We start from the raw sequence: 17,597 nt of genomic DNA, 5'->3' as shown, positions 1-17,597 counted from the left end.
CATGAAACAATGTAACACTATTATCATAGGTTTATAACATATATATATGTGAAATATACGTATATAAGACAACACAGAAGAAGGGCAAAGGGAAGGACATACAGTTTTTATTTTAGTGGAATTAAGTATTATTTTGAAGTAGATTGTGATAAATTAAGAGGTATATTATAATCCCTATAGCAGTTGCTGAGAAAATAACAAAATAGAAAGTAAAAATATCAGAGTGGATTAAAATGGTACACTAAAAAACATCACAAAAGAAAGCGGTAAAGGAAGAACAGGAATGAAAAAAAGATGTGACACAAATAGAAACTGAAGAGCAAAACAGCAGAAGTAAATCCAATCATGAGCTACATGCTGTCTAAGAAACACACCTTAGATTGAAAGATGCAAATAAAAAGATGGGAAAAGACGTACAATGTAAACAGTTATCATAAGAAAGCTTGTCAGACAAACTAGACTTGGACAAGAAATACCACTTAAGACAAATAGAGGCATTTTTCATAATGATAAAAAGGTCAATACATCTGAAGGGTATAACTATCATAAATGGTGTATACATTTAACAATAACAAAATGCATGAAGCAAGACTGTAAAAGGAGAAATACAATTTCTACAATATTAACACTTTGTAAGCAGGCATTTTCCCGCCAAATTGCGTCGTAACGCGGGGCTTTTTTGACATTTTCTCGCCAAAATTAGACTTTCCGTAAAATATTCATATCTTTCGATCTATTTGATATTTTTCTATGAAACTTTCAGTATTTTAGTTTAAAAAGAGGTCTCTATTTATTTACTTTGCAAAATATGTGTTATTCTATTTTTTATGTACACAAAATTACTACATTCTAGGTAAACATAGAAAAAAACACTCACAATCAAAATAATTTTATGTATACAAAATTACAATATTTTTTCGAAATTTTCAACAGATCTTATAAAAAAAACTATAACCTAATAGTGCTTCACTGTGTGGTAGCGTTCAAAACACTTTCCTTTGTGCAGGGGTACATTACAAAACTTGCACATGTACCGCGTTTCACTGCGGTACCTTTTCACTTTGGCAGGAATAATTAGATAAATTGTCAACAAACGATTCATCGTCACTCTCGTATGTATCTTGATTCATGTCCAGGGATAATAAAATTATCACTTTCAAAAATAGTATTTATCAGAAAAGAAACTAGAGGCAGTTCAAAAAAAACTATGATTTTGCACCAATCACAACAGTAGCTAGGTATTTTGTACGAAATTTCAGTAATTTAAAACAAAAAATGTTTTATAAAAGCAGAATGAACTCAGAAACACGAAAGTAAGACGTCCGAACGAAAGCAGTATAATGGAGTCACTGGAGAAACGAACAGAAATGCAAAAACTAAATCCTTTGTTGGAATCATTGTGTCTTTTTTTTTTTGTAAATATTACCGCTATTTATTTTTATGGCTATTGTTTTTGTTCGGTCCCAAATTTATTGTATCGGCAGGTAGATGCATAGGGTACCACTGACAATAGATAATGCGTAGTCCGTCACCCGTTTGGCGCCCTTGTTTACAAGTTTCCTGCGCCCCACCGCTTAGCGGAACAAAACGAGTTAACTCGTCTCCCGCGCTTTGGTATAAAAAGCGATATGACGAGTTTACTCGTTTCCCGCAAAAAATGTGTTAATTGGAGATTTCAAAACCCCGTTCTCAATACTTGATAGAACAACTAATTAGACAGAAAATCAGAAAGCAGATAGAAGACTTCAAACACATTATCAATCTACTTCACCTAACTGACATATATAGAAAACTTTACCCAGTGACTGCAGAATACACAGTCTATTTAAACATGTGTTAAATATTCTCTAGGATAGACCATATAACAAGTCTTAGTAGACTACAAAAGGTTGGAATTCTGGAACAGAAAGAAATCTTAGAAAACTGTAAGTGTTTGTCAATTAAACAATGCTTTTCTAATAACAGGGGAAATTTTAAAATATTTAAATGAATACAAAGAGAAAGACAACTTAGAATTTATGTGTGCAGCTAAGACAGTACTTCAAGGAAAATTTATACCTTTAAATGTGTACATAAGAAAAACCAAAAAAATTCTCAAATCAGTACCCAAGCTTCCATTTTAAGAAACGAGAAAAAGAAGAGCAAACCAGACCAAAAGGAAGCAGAGGAAAGAGACAATAAAAATAGAGCAGAAACCAATGAAACAAAACTATGAGAGGAAAATCAATTAAACTAAAACTTGGTTCTTTGAAAAGATCAACAAAGATGACAAACCTTTAGCTAGACTGACCAAGTTAAAAAGAAGACACAGATTACCAAAATCAGCAGTGGAAGGGGTGACATTAATACCAACCTTACAGAATTTAAAAGTAATATATAGAAATATTTTGATCAACTTTATGTCATCAATTTAGAAACTAAGATGAAATGGATAATACATTTTTTAGAAAGACAAATTACTAGAAAGAAACAAATTACCTAGACTGATTTAAGAACAAATAGAAATAGACTTGTAACAAGTGAAGAAATTGAATGAGCAATTAAAAATCTTTCCAAAAAGAAAATCCCCGTATCATATTTGGTGAATTCTAATCAAATATTCAAAGAAAAAATAATGTTAATACTTCACAAACTCTTTCAGAAAATAGAAGAGAATGAAATAGTTCCAATTTATTTTATTAGGTCATAGTTAACCTGATTTCAAAGCCAAGGAAAGACATCTCAAAAAAATAAAATTGCAGCTATTGATCTAGAATCTTTCTTGAATATAGATGCAAAGCTTTTAACAAATTATTAGCAAACCAAATCCAGCAACATATTAAAAGGATTGAACACCATGAGCAAGTGGGATTTGTCCCAGGAATACAAAGTTGGTTTAAGAGCTGAAATTCAATTAATGTAATAAGCTATAGTAATAAAATAAAGAACAAAATCATATAATCATCTCAGTAGAGTCAGAGAAAATGTGTTCCAAACTCCAATATCAATTCATGGAAAAAAATAAATCAACAAACCAGAAATAAAAAAAAGAACATTACCTGCTTGATAAAGGGCATTTATGAAGAACATACAAATAATATATTTAATAGTGAAAGCTGGAAGGCTTTCCTCCTAAGATCAGAGACAAGGCAATAATGTCCCCTGTCACCTTGTTATTACTTCTGTTCAGTATCATACAAGAGGTTCTCTAATCAGTGCAATCGGGCAAGAAAAATAAATAAAATACCCAGATTGTAAAGGATGTGGTAAAACTGCCTTTATTCACAGGTAACATGATGCTATATGTAGAAACTTGTAGGGAATATACAAATACATTACTAGACCTAATAAGTTCAGTAATGTTGCAGGATACAAGATCAATATACAGAAATCAAGTGTATGCCTAGATACTAGATATGAGCAATCCAAAAAATAAGGAAACAGTTTATTATAGTTGTATCAAAAAGATTAAAATATTTAGGCATAAGTTCAACAAAATAGTGCAAGACTTGTACATTGAAAACAACAAAACATTGCTAGACAAATTAAAGATTTAAGTAAATGGAAAGACTGACTTTGTACATGGATTGTAACACTCAGTATTAATTCACAGTAATCTGTACTAAAATCCCAGATTTTTTGGTTTTAGTAGAAATTGACGAGGTAATTCTAAAATTTATGAGGAAATACAAAGGACCTAGAATGGCCAAAATAATTTTGAAAGCCAGGAAAATAATTGAAGGACTTAATTACATAATTTTAATACTTCTTATAAATATACATTAATGAAGTTTGCAAAGTGTCAGCATAAAGGAAGACATATAGATAAATGGATCAAATTGTAAAGCCAGGAATAAACCCTTATATTTACGGTCAATTGATTTTCAACAAAGGTGCCAACATAATTCAATTGAAAAGGAGAGTGTTTCCAACAAATGGTGCTGGGATAATTGTATACCCATATGTAAGGAAAAACTTAAGTCATTGACTCTCACCGTAGAGAAAAATTAACTCAAAATGGATCACAGTCCTAAATATAAGCTCTAAAATTATAAAACTTCTGGAAGATCTTGGATTAGGCAATACATTCTTAGATACAACTCCAAGAGCAAGGCCATAAAAGAAAAAAAGGTTGAACTTTATTAAAATGAACATTTACAGTTCAAAAGACACTACTAAGAGAATGCAAAGACAAGCCTCAGACTGGAAGAAATATTAGCAAATCATATATCTGATAGAAATATAGAGCTTATACACAGAATGTATATGGAACTCATACAAGTCTATAATAATAAAACAACCCACTTAAAAATAGATAAGACACTTGAATAGAAGTATTTCACCAAAGATGTATAGATGGCAAAAGTTGTTCAGCATTAGTCATTAGAGAAATACAAATTTAATTTATGAGATACAACTACACACCAACTACAACTGTAATTTAAAAGACAGACAATGCCAAATGTTGGCGAGAATAAAGAGAATCTGGAACCCTCAAATGTCGTTGGGCATATAAAATGGTACAGCCACTTTGGAAAACAGTTTCTCAGTTTCTGTAACAATTAATCAGAAACTTAGCATGTAACCCAGCAATTCCGTTCCTAGGAATCTGTATAAGAAAAGTGAAAATACATGTCTTCACTGAGACACGTACATAATTGTCTATAGCAGAGTTATCCAGAACAACTAAAGAGTGGAAAATACCGACCAATAGGTAAATGGATAAACAAAATGTGGTATATTCATGCAATGGCATACTATTCAGCAATAAAAAGAAACGATATACTGGATATAAATACTGATACATGCTACAATGTGAATGAATCTCAAAAACATTTCCCTAAGTTAAAGGTCAGCAAATTTTTTCTGGGAACGGCCAGATGGAAAATATTTTAGGCTTTGTGGGCCATATTCTCTCTGCTGCAGCTACTCAGCTCTGCTGTTGTAGTGTGAAAGCAGACACAGACAATATGGAATGGACGTGATTATGTTCCAATAAATTTTATTTACAAAAACAGGTGGCAAGCTAGATTTGGCCTGCAGATTGTAGTTTGCCAATCTCTGCTAAGTGAAAGAAGCCAGATGAATAAGACTACATATTATATGTTTCCATTTACATTGAAATGCCAGAAAAGGCAAGTGTATAGAGGTGAAAAAAGCCCTTACAGTGGTTGCATGTGGCTGGGAGTGGGGCTGCAGAAGTGGTGCGTGGCCACAAATAGAGTCAAAGCAAATTTGGGATGTGATGAAAAAAGTTCTAAAACTGCATTGCATTGTTATACAACTCTACAAAGTGATTAAAACTTACTGAATTTTACCCTCACAATGGATGAAGTTAAGGGAATGTAAATTATACCTTAGTAAAGATGAAAAAAAGGAATAGATGTAAAAGACTGTTGGGATTTCTGTGATATGTCATGAAGATGTTAAATTCTATATGATATATAACTGTGGCTGGAAAAATTATAAGAATACATGGGTGAAGACTAAAAGTAAAAAGAATATTTATAATAGAAAACAGAACTGGAATTTCAGAAAATTATGAAAAGTGAAAACTATTATTGAAACAGTAACATTTTAAAACATTGTACACTAGCAAAATCCAGTGTTTTTAAAAAATAACTTGACCTGCATTCTTGTCATAGGATCAAATTCAACTTCATCCATTCTTCCTGAGTCACATACATACTCTCCCCCTGAGATAATTTGCATCACGATTTCTGATTAAGATGTCAGAGAAAGCACCTGTATAATCTGCCTCCACTTTGCTCCAAGTTTATAAGGATGCAATGTGAAAGTTTTTAAAGAAATACGTAAATATGTTCTAGCTACCTTAAGGCAAGGAAAACCCCTGCGGGCCGCAAAAGAAAGGGAATCCTCTGTGGTGAGTGGATGGCAGTGCTGCCTGGCTCATGGAAACCTGGCTCGCTCATGTTCCCTGGGGCTAATGGGAAAATTTTTAAGCCAAATTTAAGAGAGTATATAGATTTCTACACATTTTAAGAGCACCAAACGCATCTTGCAAGTGGTGGGAGATTGGAACTGGACTCTGTGTGTAAAGCAAGGAACTAGGACCATGTTTCTAGGCAGTAAAACTAGGGTGGAGATTAATTCCATGTGACACTGTTGGTGTTTTCCTGTGGGCCAGAGAGCAGCTGTGCAAAAATGGAAATACATAGTAACCATATGTTGTTTGTGTGTGTGTGTGTGTGTGTGTGAGTCACCTGGAATAGAGCTCTACCCAGGTGGGGACCAGAGGCCCAGTCTTCCTAATTTAAGACCTGCTCAGAAGCTGTGCAACTCCAGAGTGCTATTCTGAGCAACCATGAAACAACATGGTGAGAAAGAGCTCATAAAAGATAAAACTTCCACATAAAGTGAGCTTGCAAACAGGTATTTCAGGGAATATAAGGAATCTGTTGCCATAAGAGACAACTGATACAGTAAATAGGACCATTCACATCTGAGGAAAGAAGGACAAGAACACAGTCCCAAGAAAGAACTTAAACATAAAAATGTTTAAGAATTCCAAATGCAATAGTAACTCCCAATGAGAATAGGAGTAAATAAGAACAGGTGGAATGATAAAGGTCCATTTGAAATCTTGTAAATAACAAAAGTTGTGAAATGAAAAACTCTTTAGTGGATTAAATTGACATAGCAGAAGAGAGCGTTAGTGAATCAGAAGATTCAACTGAAAATTGAAAGGATGATGGTCATGAATGAGCAAATCAGGTAAAATATAGAACAAAATGATAAAGAAGTTTAAACATGAAGAAGTTAAGAAACATGGAAAATAGATGGACTTAGGAGTTCCAGAATGTAGCAATAATTAGCATCAGGGAAGAGAAATTTTTTTAAGGTTGAAAATCAGCTAGATTTGGTGAGCAATGTGTATCTTTATGTTTCCTCCAGGTTCCTGGAGGAAAAACAGGACAAAGAAAAATATTCTGACCTTTGGGTATAGTGTAACGGAATTGTAAATCAAGGACACACACACACACACACACACACACACACACACACACACTTCCTTGCAATTAGGAAAAAAAGCAAATTACCTACAAAAAAAAGGCAATCAGGTTATCGATACATTTATCAGAAACTGTAATTGATACCAATTTATAGTGAGGTTGTGGTTTGTGTCCATGTTAAGGAAATGAATTCAAGTGAGACATCATTTTCCTTTATGAAAAGATTAATTTTCTTCCTTTGAATTGCGTGTACTGAGGAGTTGTTGACCCAACCTTTATTTAGATTTTACAAACTACACAAATGTACAAGTGTACTTTTCCATTGGTTAGATATGTGGTTCCCTGTTTATATCAGCACAATTTAAAATTAATTTATACAGCATAACTAGAGTTTAGGATGTCTGCTAAGTAAATCATAAAAATTTAATTAGTACTACTTTTTATGGTGCTTGATTTCTATACACCATGTTTCCCCGAAAATAAGACCTAGCCAGACAATCAGCTCTAATGCATCTTTTGGAGCAAAAATTAATATAAGACCTGGTATTATATTATATTATACTCAGTATTTTATGATATTATATTTTATAAGACCCAGTATTGTATTGTATTATATTATATTATATTATATTATATTATATTATATTATATTATATTATATTATTTTAGATGCAATCTTACATTATAGTAAAATAAGACCAAATCTTATATTAATTTTTGCTCCAAAAGACGCGTTAGAGCTGATTGTCCGGCTAGGTCTTATTTTTGGGAAAACATGGTATTTAGTAGAGGTAAAAGAGAAGAAAGGTAAATTTTTAAGACATTGTTTTAACATACATCATTAGCCCTTAGTGGCATGTGTTTATTAATGGAATAACATCAAACGAATAAGACTGTATGCTCAATACTGTGTAAGCATCTAGAATTTCAAAAGGAACAGTAGATAATCTACTTCTTAAAGAACAATTACATATTAGGAGAAGCAGCTAAGACTTTAAGGGATGATCTCTAATGGACTTTCTGTTACTTCCCACTGTCCTATTCGGTAAGAGAAGTTCATTTCCTGCCCGTGGTACAAAACCAGAATTGGATCACTCTTACACTTGTGGGTTCTTTCAAGTGAGCATGCTTTCCAGTCTCTTACAATAGTCAAAGCTCTAACTTCTTTCATGGTTATAGCTACTCTTCTTCTCCCAACTAGGGCCTGCTACAGCTGGGTGACTTCATGGGTGAAGGGATCCTGGAGGCTCCTTTTCTGTTTCTTGCTCACCTCCTTCCTAACTCCATAGCTACTGTTTCTGACCCCTCTGGAGCTGGAGCATGGGGGAGAGAGGGAAAGGTAAGGGGAAAAGAAATGTTCCTACTTGACTCGTACTACTATTCTATAATGCTTTTATATTCCCTGGGCTTGACAGAGTTTTACAACTGTCTTTTGTAATTTCATGGGTTCTTTGGCAATCCCTTGTTGCACATCTCTGACCTGCCGTTCTATCTTTCTGGGTTAGTGAGTTCCTTACTGTCTCGTTAGCTTCTAGCATTCTAGAAACAGAATTTTTCAGCTGTTGAGCTCCATTTCCTGTTCTAGATAGTCCTCTTACATAAGACCTAAGACAACCCTCCACAATGACTCTTGTACTCAAATTTCCCAAATGGTTCCAGGGAAACTCTCACACATTTTTTGGTCTGGTTAATGTCTAGGAGCTTAAGTCTGATTCTGATGTAAGAGTAAATCTTAACATTTAGCCTAGCTCAACATTTTCAGTATCTGGAGTGGGAGTCAGATATTAGTTCCTCATGTTCCCTTATTTGTGGGGAACATACATCGATCTTTCCAAGCTGTTCCATTAAAACTCCTCTTTCTTCATTTGAGTTAAAGAAGGAAATACACCCTCTCAGATTTGATTTTTTCCTGCTTACTGCCTAAGAAGTTTGTCTTTTACTCTTTCATGGATGCTGACAGAGGCATGAGACTCCTAGTTCAGAGACAGTGGACTTTATTATTCACAGCACAGCAAGTATCAAAACAATCAAGTTTGCATTGGTTCCCCTGAATCCCAGGTCCCATGAAAGTGATGGGGAGGGCTGAAATGGATGCCTGCACACACAGTAGAGCACATTACAGGAGAGAAACCCAGAACTTGGGGAATCCACTGTTTTTATAGTAAGCAGTAAGCAAACCTCTTTATCCCAGAGGGTGACATTCTATTACTATTACTATAAATAATACTATTGTGTTGTTGTTTTGATTATTTTTCTATTCTGAGTTAGATAAAGATAAATGAAAAAAGTGGGTTTACTTTCTTAAATCCTTCAGTGGAAATAAGGAAAAATCATGGGTTGCTTTTTATCTCACAAATAAGCCCTCCTCTCATTAGTAAGATAGCTTTTCTTAGAGGGAACCATCGGGAACAGTAAGTGAAATGATTAGGGATGTTTCTCACTTCTGATCAAATGATGACTAATAGATATTATTGATGTGGTCTTCCTTTTTTTATGTAAGAAAAATAAACATTTCCTTATGCTTTTACTAAGAGTGTATCATTTTCCCAAATATTCTGTTAGTTTTGGGTGTTAAAAAAAAACAACTTTATCATGCTGTAGTAGGGGAAAATAATTTCAATATTTTCTCTGGACCTAAAAGACAACAGTCTGGAGAATTTTGATTATCCCCTTGAAATCAAAGGAATTATGTGATAAGCCTTTTAAAAATACATATGTTTATCTAATAAAGTCTCTGTCTCAATCCATATTAAATTGAGTTATAAAGAAGTTTTATAATTTTTCAATATTTAAATTGTACCCAATTTTTAAGGTCATACAAATTACTTATCGAAAAAATGGAAACTTATCAGGTTACTATGTAGTCAGTTAATTGCTTCATCAAATTTTTGTTCATCTTTATTTCAGTTTCACATCTTGCAATATCTCCAGCATTAAGTAAGGAAGTTACTTGCAAAGTGGTTGAGATTATGAGCCAATACACACTAGTGACTGGTAGTTACTTGCAGTTGAACATTAACCTAGTATTATTTTCAACAGTGTTAGTAGGTAATAGAGGTTACGAATTAGAGATTACGAATTAAAGGACTGGGTCTGCCGTTTATTAGCTGTGTTACATTGGGAAAGGTACTTTATTTTTGAGAGTGTTTGCTGGTCTGTAAAAGAGATATAATACATCTGTGGGACCACGTGGGTTCGTGAACTGTTTTTTAAATGTTAGTCTGGTACCATTAACATGCCTCTACTGACAAGCATGTCATATTGGTAGTTATAAATACACTGCTATACTGTAAGTTGTTTTGTATGTATAGCATTTGTCCCAAAGCTAGCTGTGTCTGTGGGGATGAACCTGTGTGTAGGAGTATCTCTGTCTGTCTGTTCCTGCAGTGGCAGGTTTCTGTGAGTCTGTGTGTGGGCAAGCGTATCTGTCTGTGCGTGTGTGAGGGCTGATGTGCGTGCAGGTGACCTCTCCCTGTGTGTGTATATGTGCGTGCACATGTGTGTGCTCTTCATAGATGCACGTTCATGCATACATGTACCTATGTTTGTTCATTTGATTATCTTGGGGCTGAATGAATAGTAATTAGGGTTCGTTAGGGTTTGCCTGTTGGCTCTTTAAAGACAAACAGGGAAATAACACTGATTATTCGTATTTATGGAAAGGCAAAAAGGAATTTTAAATTTTTATTTTTAGTATTAGATTAGGTAATGTTACCTTTTAAATTCCTTTGAACACTGTCCAGGGGTCTGATATTTAAAATTTATCTGTAGACTGCAAAAAATTTCTTTTGAGACACTTGATCTTTATAAGCACTAAAGCTTGTCACGTATTCCCTTTTTTCATATAAAAGTAAAGAACAGCTTGAGACGCATGACTTCTCAAACTATATTTTCAGAAGAAAAATCTGTCTGGTTAATACCTTTAGCAATTGGGTGTTGATTTTTCCTTGGTTCAGCTGTTGTCAAAATTTTCATTCCCGTTTATTGAACTCCTTGTGAGTCAATAACTTGCTTCTTCAGGTAACATGGAACTGTGGTTAAGATAGCTGACTCTGGAACCTCACTTCCTAAGTTTCAATATCTGTTTTGTCACTTAACTGTGTGACTCTTATGCGTTGAGCAGGGAATCCTTTGTTGAATCATACCTGTTCTACTTGTGTGACTTCAAGGGCAGAGCCCTGGAGGGACCCTAATGAATGAAGTGCTAGTCACTCAGCCGCCATGCTTGTGAGGTCATTCTGCAACTTTTAGCAAGTTTTTCAGCCTTTCTACCTCTCAGTTTCCTTACCTATAAGATGGGGATAATAATAGTATCTATCTCCTCTGTTTTTACTGAGAAATGAATGCGGTAATTCATACAAAAACAAGTGGCAAAGTTCCTTTTTCCTGGTTTTGAGCTCTCTTTATTTTTTTTTTCTTTTCTTTTCTTTCAAAAGCCCTGGGATTCTGCTTCCCTTCTTACTGCTACCACTTAGTCCTTTTAAAGTTTCTCTTTTTCCTGGCCTACTGTAGAATAGAATTAATTTATTAATTTTGAGAAACGTTTCCCTCTCTTTCAATACCTGAGGCAAAAGTACTCAACTAGTTTTTTGAGGATAAGAGTTTTGTTTTATTTTGTTTTTTTAATGTTCACAATAGTGGGGGGAAACTAACAGGACAAAAATAGCAAACAAGAGCACATTATCAGGTTTCAAAAAACTTACAATAAAATGTGTTCCTAGTTCTCAGATTGGAAGTGGGTCCAGTCCCTGATTTTTGTTTATCTAATTTCACAACTGACTTAGCCATTCATTTATGAGAATTAATGCTAATTCTTCTGTCTATAATTATTATTTCTCCTGTGTGGCCCAGGATCACTATTCCTTAACTTTTTAAAACTTGGCAGCTCATGTGCTTGGTGCCCCCTTTATGTTTAAAGAAGGCTTCTCTCTCCTTTCTTAATTTTCTTTAAGCTTTATTAAAATATAATTTATATATAACATTGTATAAGTTTAAGGTATACAATGTAATTAATGATTTGATATAGGTATATATTGCAAAATTATCACAACCAAAAGTTTAGTTAACACATCCATCACCTTACATAGTTACACATTTTTTGTGTCTAGTAAGAACATTTAAGATCTATTCTCTTAGCAACTTTTCAAATATACAATACAGTATTGTTAACTATAGTTACCAGGCTGTACATCACATCCCCAGAACTTACCCATCTTATAACTGGAAGCGTGTACCCTTTGACCACCTTCACCCATTTCCTGACCCCCACTCCACCTGTGGCAATGTTACCAATCAGCTCTCTGTTTCTATGAGGTTGTTTGTTTTAGATTCCACACAGAAGTGAGATCATACAGTGCCTTTGTCTGACTTACTTTACCTAGCATAATACGCTTAAGGTCCATTCTTAATTTTTTTCTTAAGGTCACAGAATAGCTAATGAATATTTAGAAACACAAAGTAAGATTCATCTAGAGTTTAGTTTTAAAAATCCAGTCAGTGTAATTCAGTGTTCCCTTTGTAAAGGAAGGTTGTGTGGTCATGTCTTCATAGTAACCAGGGTGCGTAGGCCCACAAGGTGAGGACTAAGCTTCTGTGTGACGCAGTGGAATGTGGGCTGTAGAGAGGCTATCTTAGGCAGAGGATCAGGGCTGCGGATGAGATGGGAGTGCGTGGGGGGGGGGACGGGGGGGGGGAGTTACAGTTTCCTTCTGCGCCTTCCTCCCTGAGGACCCCTTTGTGTCTGCTCTCCACTGGTGCCAACGTTAGGGAGAAGAGGTGGCCATGGATGGCTATGGGGTCTTGAGCAGCAAAGGGAAAAGAGAAGGGAAACTCTAAGTGAAAGCTGTGGAAGGTGAGAGCACGTACAGTTGTTCTGTAGGTGGGTCTGCCCCTCTTCTGAATGTGGTACAAGTAACACAGGAACCTCCTGTATTTGAAGCAAAGGAGGATTTATGGTGTCTTGCTTTCATTTTACACAGTTCTTGACTAAAACTTACAATGTTCTGAGCATATGTACTTAGGAAGATGAGCTTCACTTTTACCCTAATCTCTACTGCATTATAAACAAGAGCATAACCATGTTATATTCCAAAGAGGAGCAGTATTGTGTGGAAGCCATAAGGCTGCATAGTTTAAATTGGTATTAAGGTGTGTACCATGAAGGATGCTTTTTGTTTTCAGTGGTTTGTTAAAGCTGTTTAGAATAAAAAATGTTCTGGCTTATTTCGATAGTTCAAAGACCTTTATTTTTAAAGATATTTTTAAAACGAAAAAGTATAAATTGCCTTGATGAATCTGAGTGTTATGAGCTCTTCTATACAAGTTCTTGTCAGTTTTGAAATACCACGAAACATCATTAATACTCAGAAAACAGTAAATTTTACACCTCTATCCTAATTAAATGACTGTACAACTTGAAATTCTATTTATTTTTTATCATAGAGAATACTGTATCTTGATTTATAATAATTACCTTACTAATTTTGATCCCTTTTCTCATGAACGTTAATGTTCCCTAGAAGAAAGTTATGTCACTACAACAGAGCACAGGGAACAGAAATAATAATAACCTTATTTGTATATCTTTGCAAGGATGTTGTATGAGAGGTCCATCAGCTACAAAGACCTTTAAAAAACTAAAGGAATCAAAGGATCTTAATATAAAAGAAAGGATATAAGTTATTCCTTTGTTTAGGTGCTTGGTTTCCTTCCGTGTTTCTCTTCTATTTGCCGCAGGTAAAAATAAGTTTTCCCAGCAACCTTTCCACTTTCTTCCCTGAGCATTGATAGGCTTTAATAACAACTATTTATTTTTTTGCTTTTTGTTGCTATGGCTGTCCAACGTAAGAAGCTAATATTAAACTACGTTATATTTTGCTTTATCTCTTTTAGGAAATCAATGGATTTTATAGATTTTAACTTTGTATTTACACTTTGCCTAGTAATTGACATAAAACTGGGCTCACTATAGTTGTTCAAGGACTAGCTGTTCCTTGATGTCATCTTTTCCACAAGGAAAATAATACCAATATTAAATAACTTCCCCCAAATTGCAAGCGATTCCCTTTAAAATGCTCAGGAATATTTTACTCCTGGTCTAGCACACTTTAAGTAGATTATATGTCACCTAAAATACATTAGTAGTTTCATGAATTCCAAGCCATATTATAGTAAATGCCTGGGAGTATTACCGTTCCGTTTAGGAGATTAAATCCTAAATTTTATTTGTTTTTAAAAGTTGTGTGACTATAGCCATGTGTCTGTCAGTGGATGAATGGAACCATTTACAGCAACATGGATGAACCTTGAGAGCATTATGCTGAGTGAAATAAGTCAGACAGGGAAAGACAGATGCTGTATGATCTCAATTGTATGTGGACCTAAAAAAAGCTGAACTTACAGAAATAGAGAGTAGAGTGTGATTGCCAGGGGCTGGAGGGTGGAGGAAATGGGGGTTGGTCAAAGGGTACACTTCCAGTTATAAGATGAGTAAATTCTGGGGGTCTAATGTACAGCATTTTCATTATGGTTAATAACACTGTGTTATATACTTGAAAGCTGCTAAGAGTAAATCTCACATGTTCTCACCACAAAAAGAAATGGTAGTTATGTGACAGGATGGAGGTGTTAGCTGATGCTATGGTGGTATCATTCTGCAATATATAAATACAGCAAATCAACACATTGTACACCTTAAACTTACAGAATGTTTATGTCAGTCATACCTCGATAAAACTGGAAAATGAAAGTTGTATGACTGAAGAGTAATATGGGAAGATATTAAGTACTCATAAGTTACTAATGCGAAATGCTTTGATTTTCTTCACTGCCATGGGATTTACAATTTTAAAGTGTTTAGTAATTGGTAAACCAGATGGATTTTGTATATATAAGGTGGGAACTTAGAAATTATATTACAAGATTGGGTTTGATTTTAATTGATAGCCATGTGAAATACTAGTTTTTCACCTTACAAAAAGTAAAGAGGCAGATGTTTCTGGTGTTACAAAGGTTAAATCGGAAATAATCTGGGGAAATTTATTGTACGTATTTACCAACAGCATTATTTAAATTGTACAAGTGAAGCATTTGTAGCATATATTTTTGTTTTGTTTTCAGTAGTCTTAATCATAAGAACTTGGGAGAATAAATCACTGTTATGAAATATCTCTTCTTGAAACCTTTGAGGAAAAAAATTATGAATATCCAAAAATTAAAGAAATAAGGACTTAAAAATTGGTAATCACTTTTGTTCTCTTCTTGCGTCTCTTCCCCTCTCTCCAAAGCAGATTGCCAAACTGAGGCAGCAACTGCAACGTAGTAAACAGAGTAGCCGGCACAGTAAGGAGAAGGACCGGCAGTCACCTCTCCACGGCAACCACATAGCAATCAGTCACACTCAGGTAGGCTAACTTCCGGTCCAGATTTGAGTAATTCCTTTTAAAGCGTTCATTATAAAGGGAGAATCCATTATTTTAGGATTTAAAAAAAATAATGATGTAAATCCCTAGCTCTACTAAATTACTACTGTTTGTTAAGTTGCGTAAGAAGTGGGTTTTTTTTAGCCATATGAATAATCTTTTTTTAATAACAGATACAACAGAGTATCATGGTCTCAAGGATGATTGATACTGGCCTGGCATGAAATCCTAGCTCATTCACCTACTAAGCAACTATGGGCATTATCTCATTTACTCTTCCTAATAGGACCTTAACCCATCTATCTTTGTAGCTCTTTATATATTTTGCCCCTATTTTACATGTGAAGAAATTGAGGATTACAGTTTTGTTCCCTCCCCCCGCCCCAGGAACATGTACTAACATATGCCATGGAACAAAATTTTGTAAGGGCTCGTCTAGACCAAATAAACTTATAAATATTGGTGTACATTTTAGCAAATCAAATATAGTAGTATAGCAGAAGAAACCCAAGTAGTGTATCAAAGTCCAATTATTGGTTGTTTCAAAAATGTAAGGATGGTTCAACATTAGGAAATGTATTAGGTTAGTTCATTGCATCAGTAGATCAAAATAGATGCTGAATAATGCTTGATACAAACTCAGTATTCATATGTGATTAAGAGCTTATTTAAAAATAGGACACCTTCTAATGTGACTAACTGCAAATGTAGTGAGATTTTACCAATAAAATACTGGAAGCATTTATGTTGTGATAACAAGTCATAGATATCTGTAATTATTGATATTATTTGCTAGTAGCATAGAGGCTGTAGACAGCAGAGTGAGAAAAAGAAGTAATTATTATCACTATTTGTATATGATGTTGTATATTTAGAAAATCAAAGTGAATGAACTAAACTATTAAAACTAATGATAGGAGAGCGAAAGTGGACGATACCAGCAATACCAAGTGTAGGCAAGGATGTGGAATGACAAGAACAGCCCTCATTGCTGGTGGGAACATAAAACGGTGCAGACACTTTGGAGAACAGTTGGGCATTTTCTTAAAAAGTTAAGCACACACTGGCCGTACAGCCTAGCCATTCCACTCTTTGGTATCTGTCCATGAGAAATAAAAACATATGTCCACTAAACAATCAATGTTCATGAAGGCATTATTCATAAGAGTCAAAAATGGAAACAATATTCATCAACTAGTGAATAGATAAACAACATTTCATACATCCATACAATGTAATACTATTTAACAGTAAAGAGAAAGGAGCTACTGGTACTTACTTACATGGTTGAATCTCAAAAAGCATCATGGTAAGTGAAAGAACCAGAAGCAAAGGCTACATACTGTATGATTCGTTATTTTAAATTCTGGGGAGGCAAAATTATAGAGGCAGAAAGTATTAGAGGTAGGAATTGACTATAGGGAGGCCCTAAGGAATTTGGGGGATGCTAGAAGGTTCTAAAATGTGATTATACTCATAATTGGATGATTATATATTAATATATTTGCAAAGCTCAGTGAATTGCATACTTAAAATGGGAGGATTTTATTGTACGCCATTTATATTTCATCAGAGCTATAAAGCAAACATGCAATTTGCAAGCAAGCCTCAGACATTTCAAGTGAAAATTCATATATGCCTTCCTTTTTCTTCTTAATCTGATAGAATTAATATATTATTACTTTGTTTATTTCAAGCATCTTTTCTGTAATGCGTTTGTAGTAGATCTATTGACTTGTTGACTTAACAAAAAAGACTTATATATTTGTTCCCAATTTAAACTGAATTTTTTGGCCTCATTGTTATGTGTAAAAATAATTATCTTTTGCTGTACATACTGAACTATTTGTAGGTGAAATATAAGGTCTAGAATGTGCTTTAAAAATATTCCAAGAACAGGAAAAAAAAAGGATGTTTAGATAAAATAAGATTGGCAAATGATAACTTTTGAAGCTGGATGATGTGCACCTTAGGGTTCATTATGTTATTCTGTTTAATTATGTTTATGATTATAATTTTTCATAATAAAAAGAAAAAACAGAACTTAATGAGGTGATTGCGTAAAATATAAACATATAAAAATCAGTAGTTTGTCTTATACTAGTAAACTACTGCACCCTCTACTTACAACACTTCTGACACCAAATGTGTGGGGTTTTTTCCATACCAGCCAATTCTTCAACTCTCCAGACACCAACTGAGTGTGTCCTACAGTTCAGTTCTA

The 17,597-nt window shown here is 34.3% G+C and overlaps 1 protein-coding gene across 4 annotated transcripts in view; it reads left to right on the top strand.

Annotated features, from left to right (window-relative positions):
- GLCCI1 (glucocorticoid induced 1) overlaps window positions 1–17,597 on the top strand; it is a 98,665-nt gene that overhangs the window by 55,644 nt on the left and 25,424 nt on the right. Inside the window, exons 4-5 of one of the 4 annotated variants that reach the window (XM_088797735.1) lie at window positions 8,155–8,292; window positions 15,239–15,355. In XM_088797735.1, the coding sequence (XP_088653861.1) occupies window positions 8,155–8,292; window positions 15,239–15,355 (255 nt within the window). The remainder of the gene's footprint in view (window positions 1–8,154; window positions 8,293–15,238; window positions 15,356–17,597) is intronic. The other 3 variants (XM_088797734.1, XM_074340766.2, XM_019729779.3) reach the window with 3 other exon arrangements.

This window comes from Rhinolophus sinicus, chromosome 4, assembly GCF_057876585.1.
Source record: "Rhinolophus sinicus isolate RSI-liver-muscle chromosome 4, RSI-T2T, whole genome shotgun sequence".
Classification (NCBI taxonomy): Eukaryota; Metazoa; Chordata; class Mammalia; order Chiroptera; family Rhinolophidae; genus Rhinolophus; species Rhinolophus sinicus.
The sequence above is the reverse complement of the archived record's forward strand: the minus strand, read 5'-3'. Positions and strand labels throughout refer to the sequence as shown.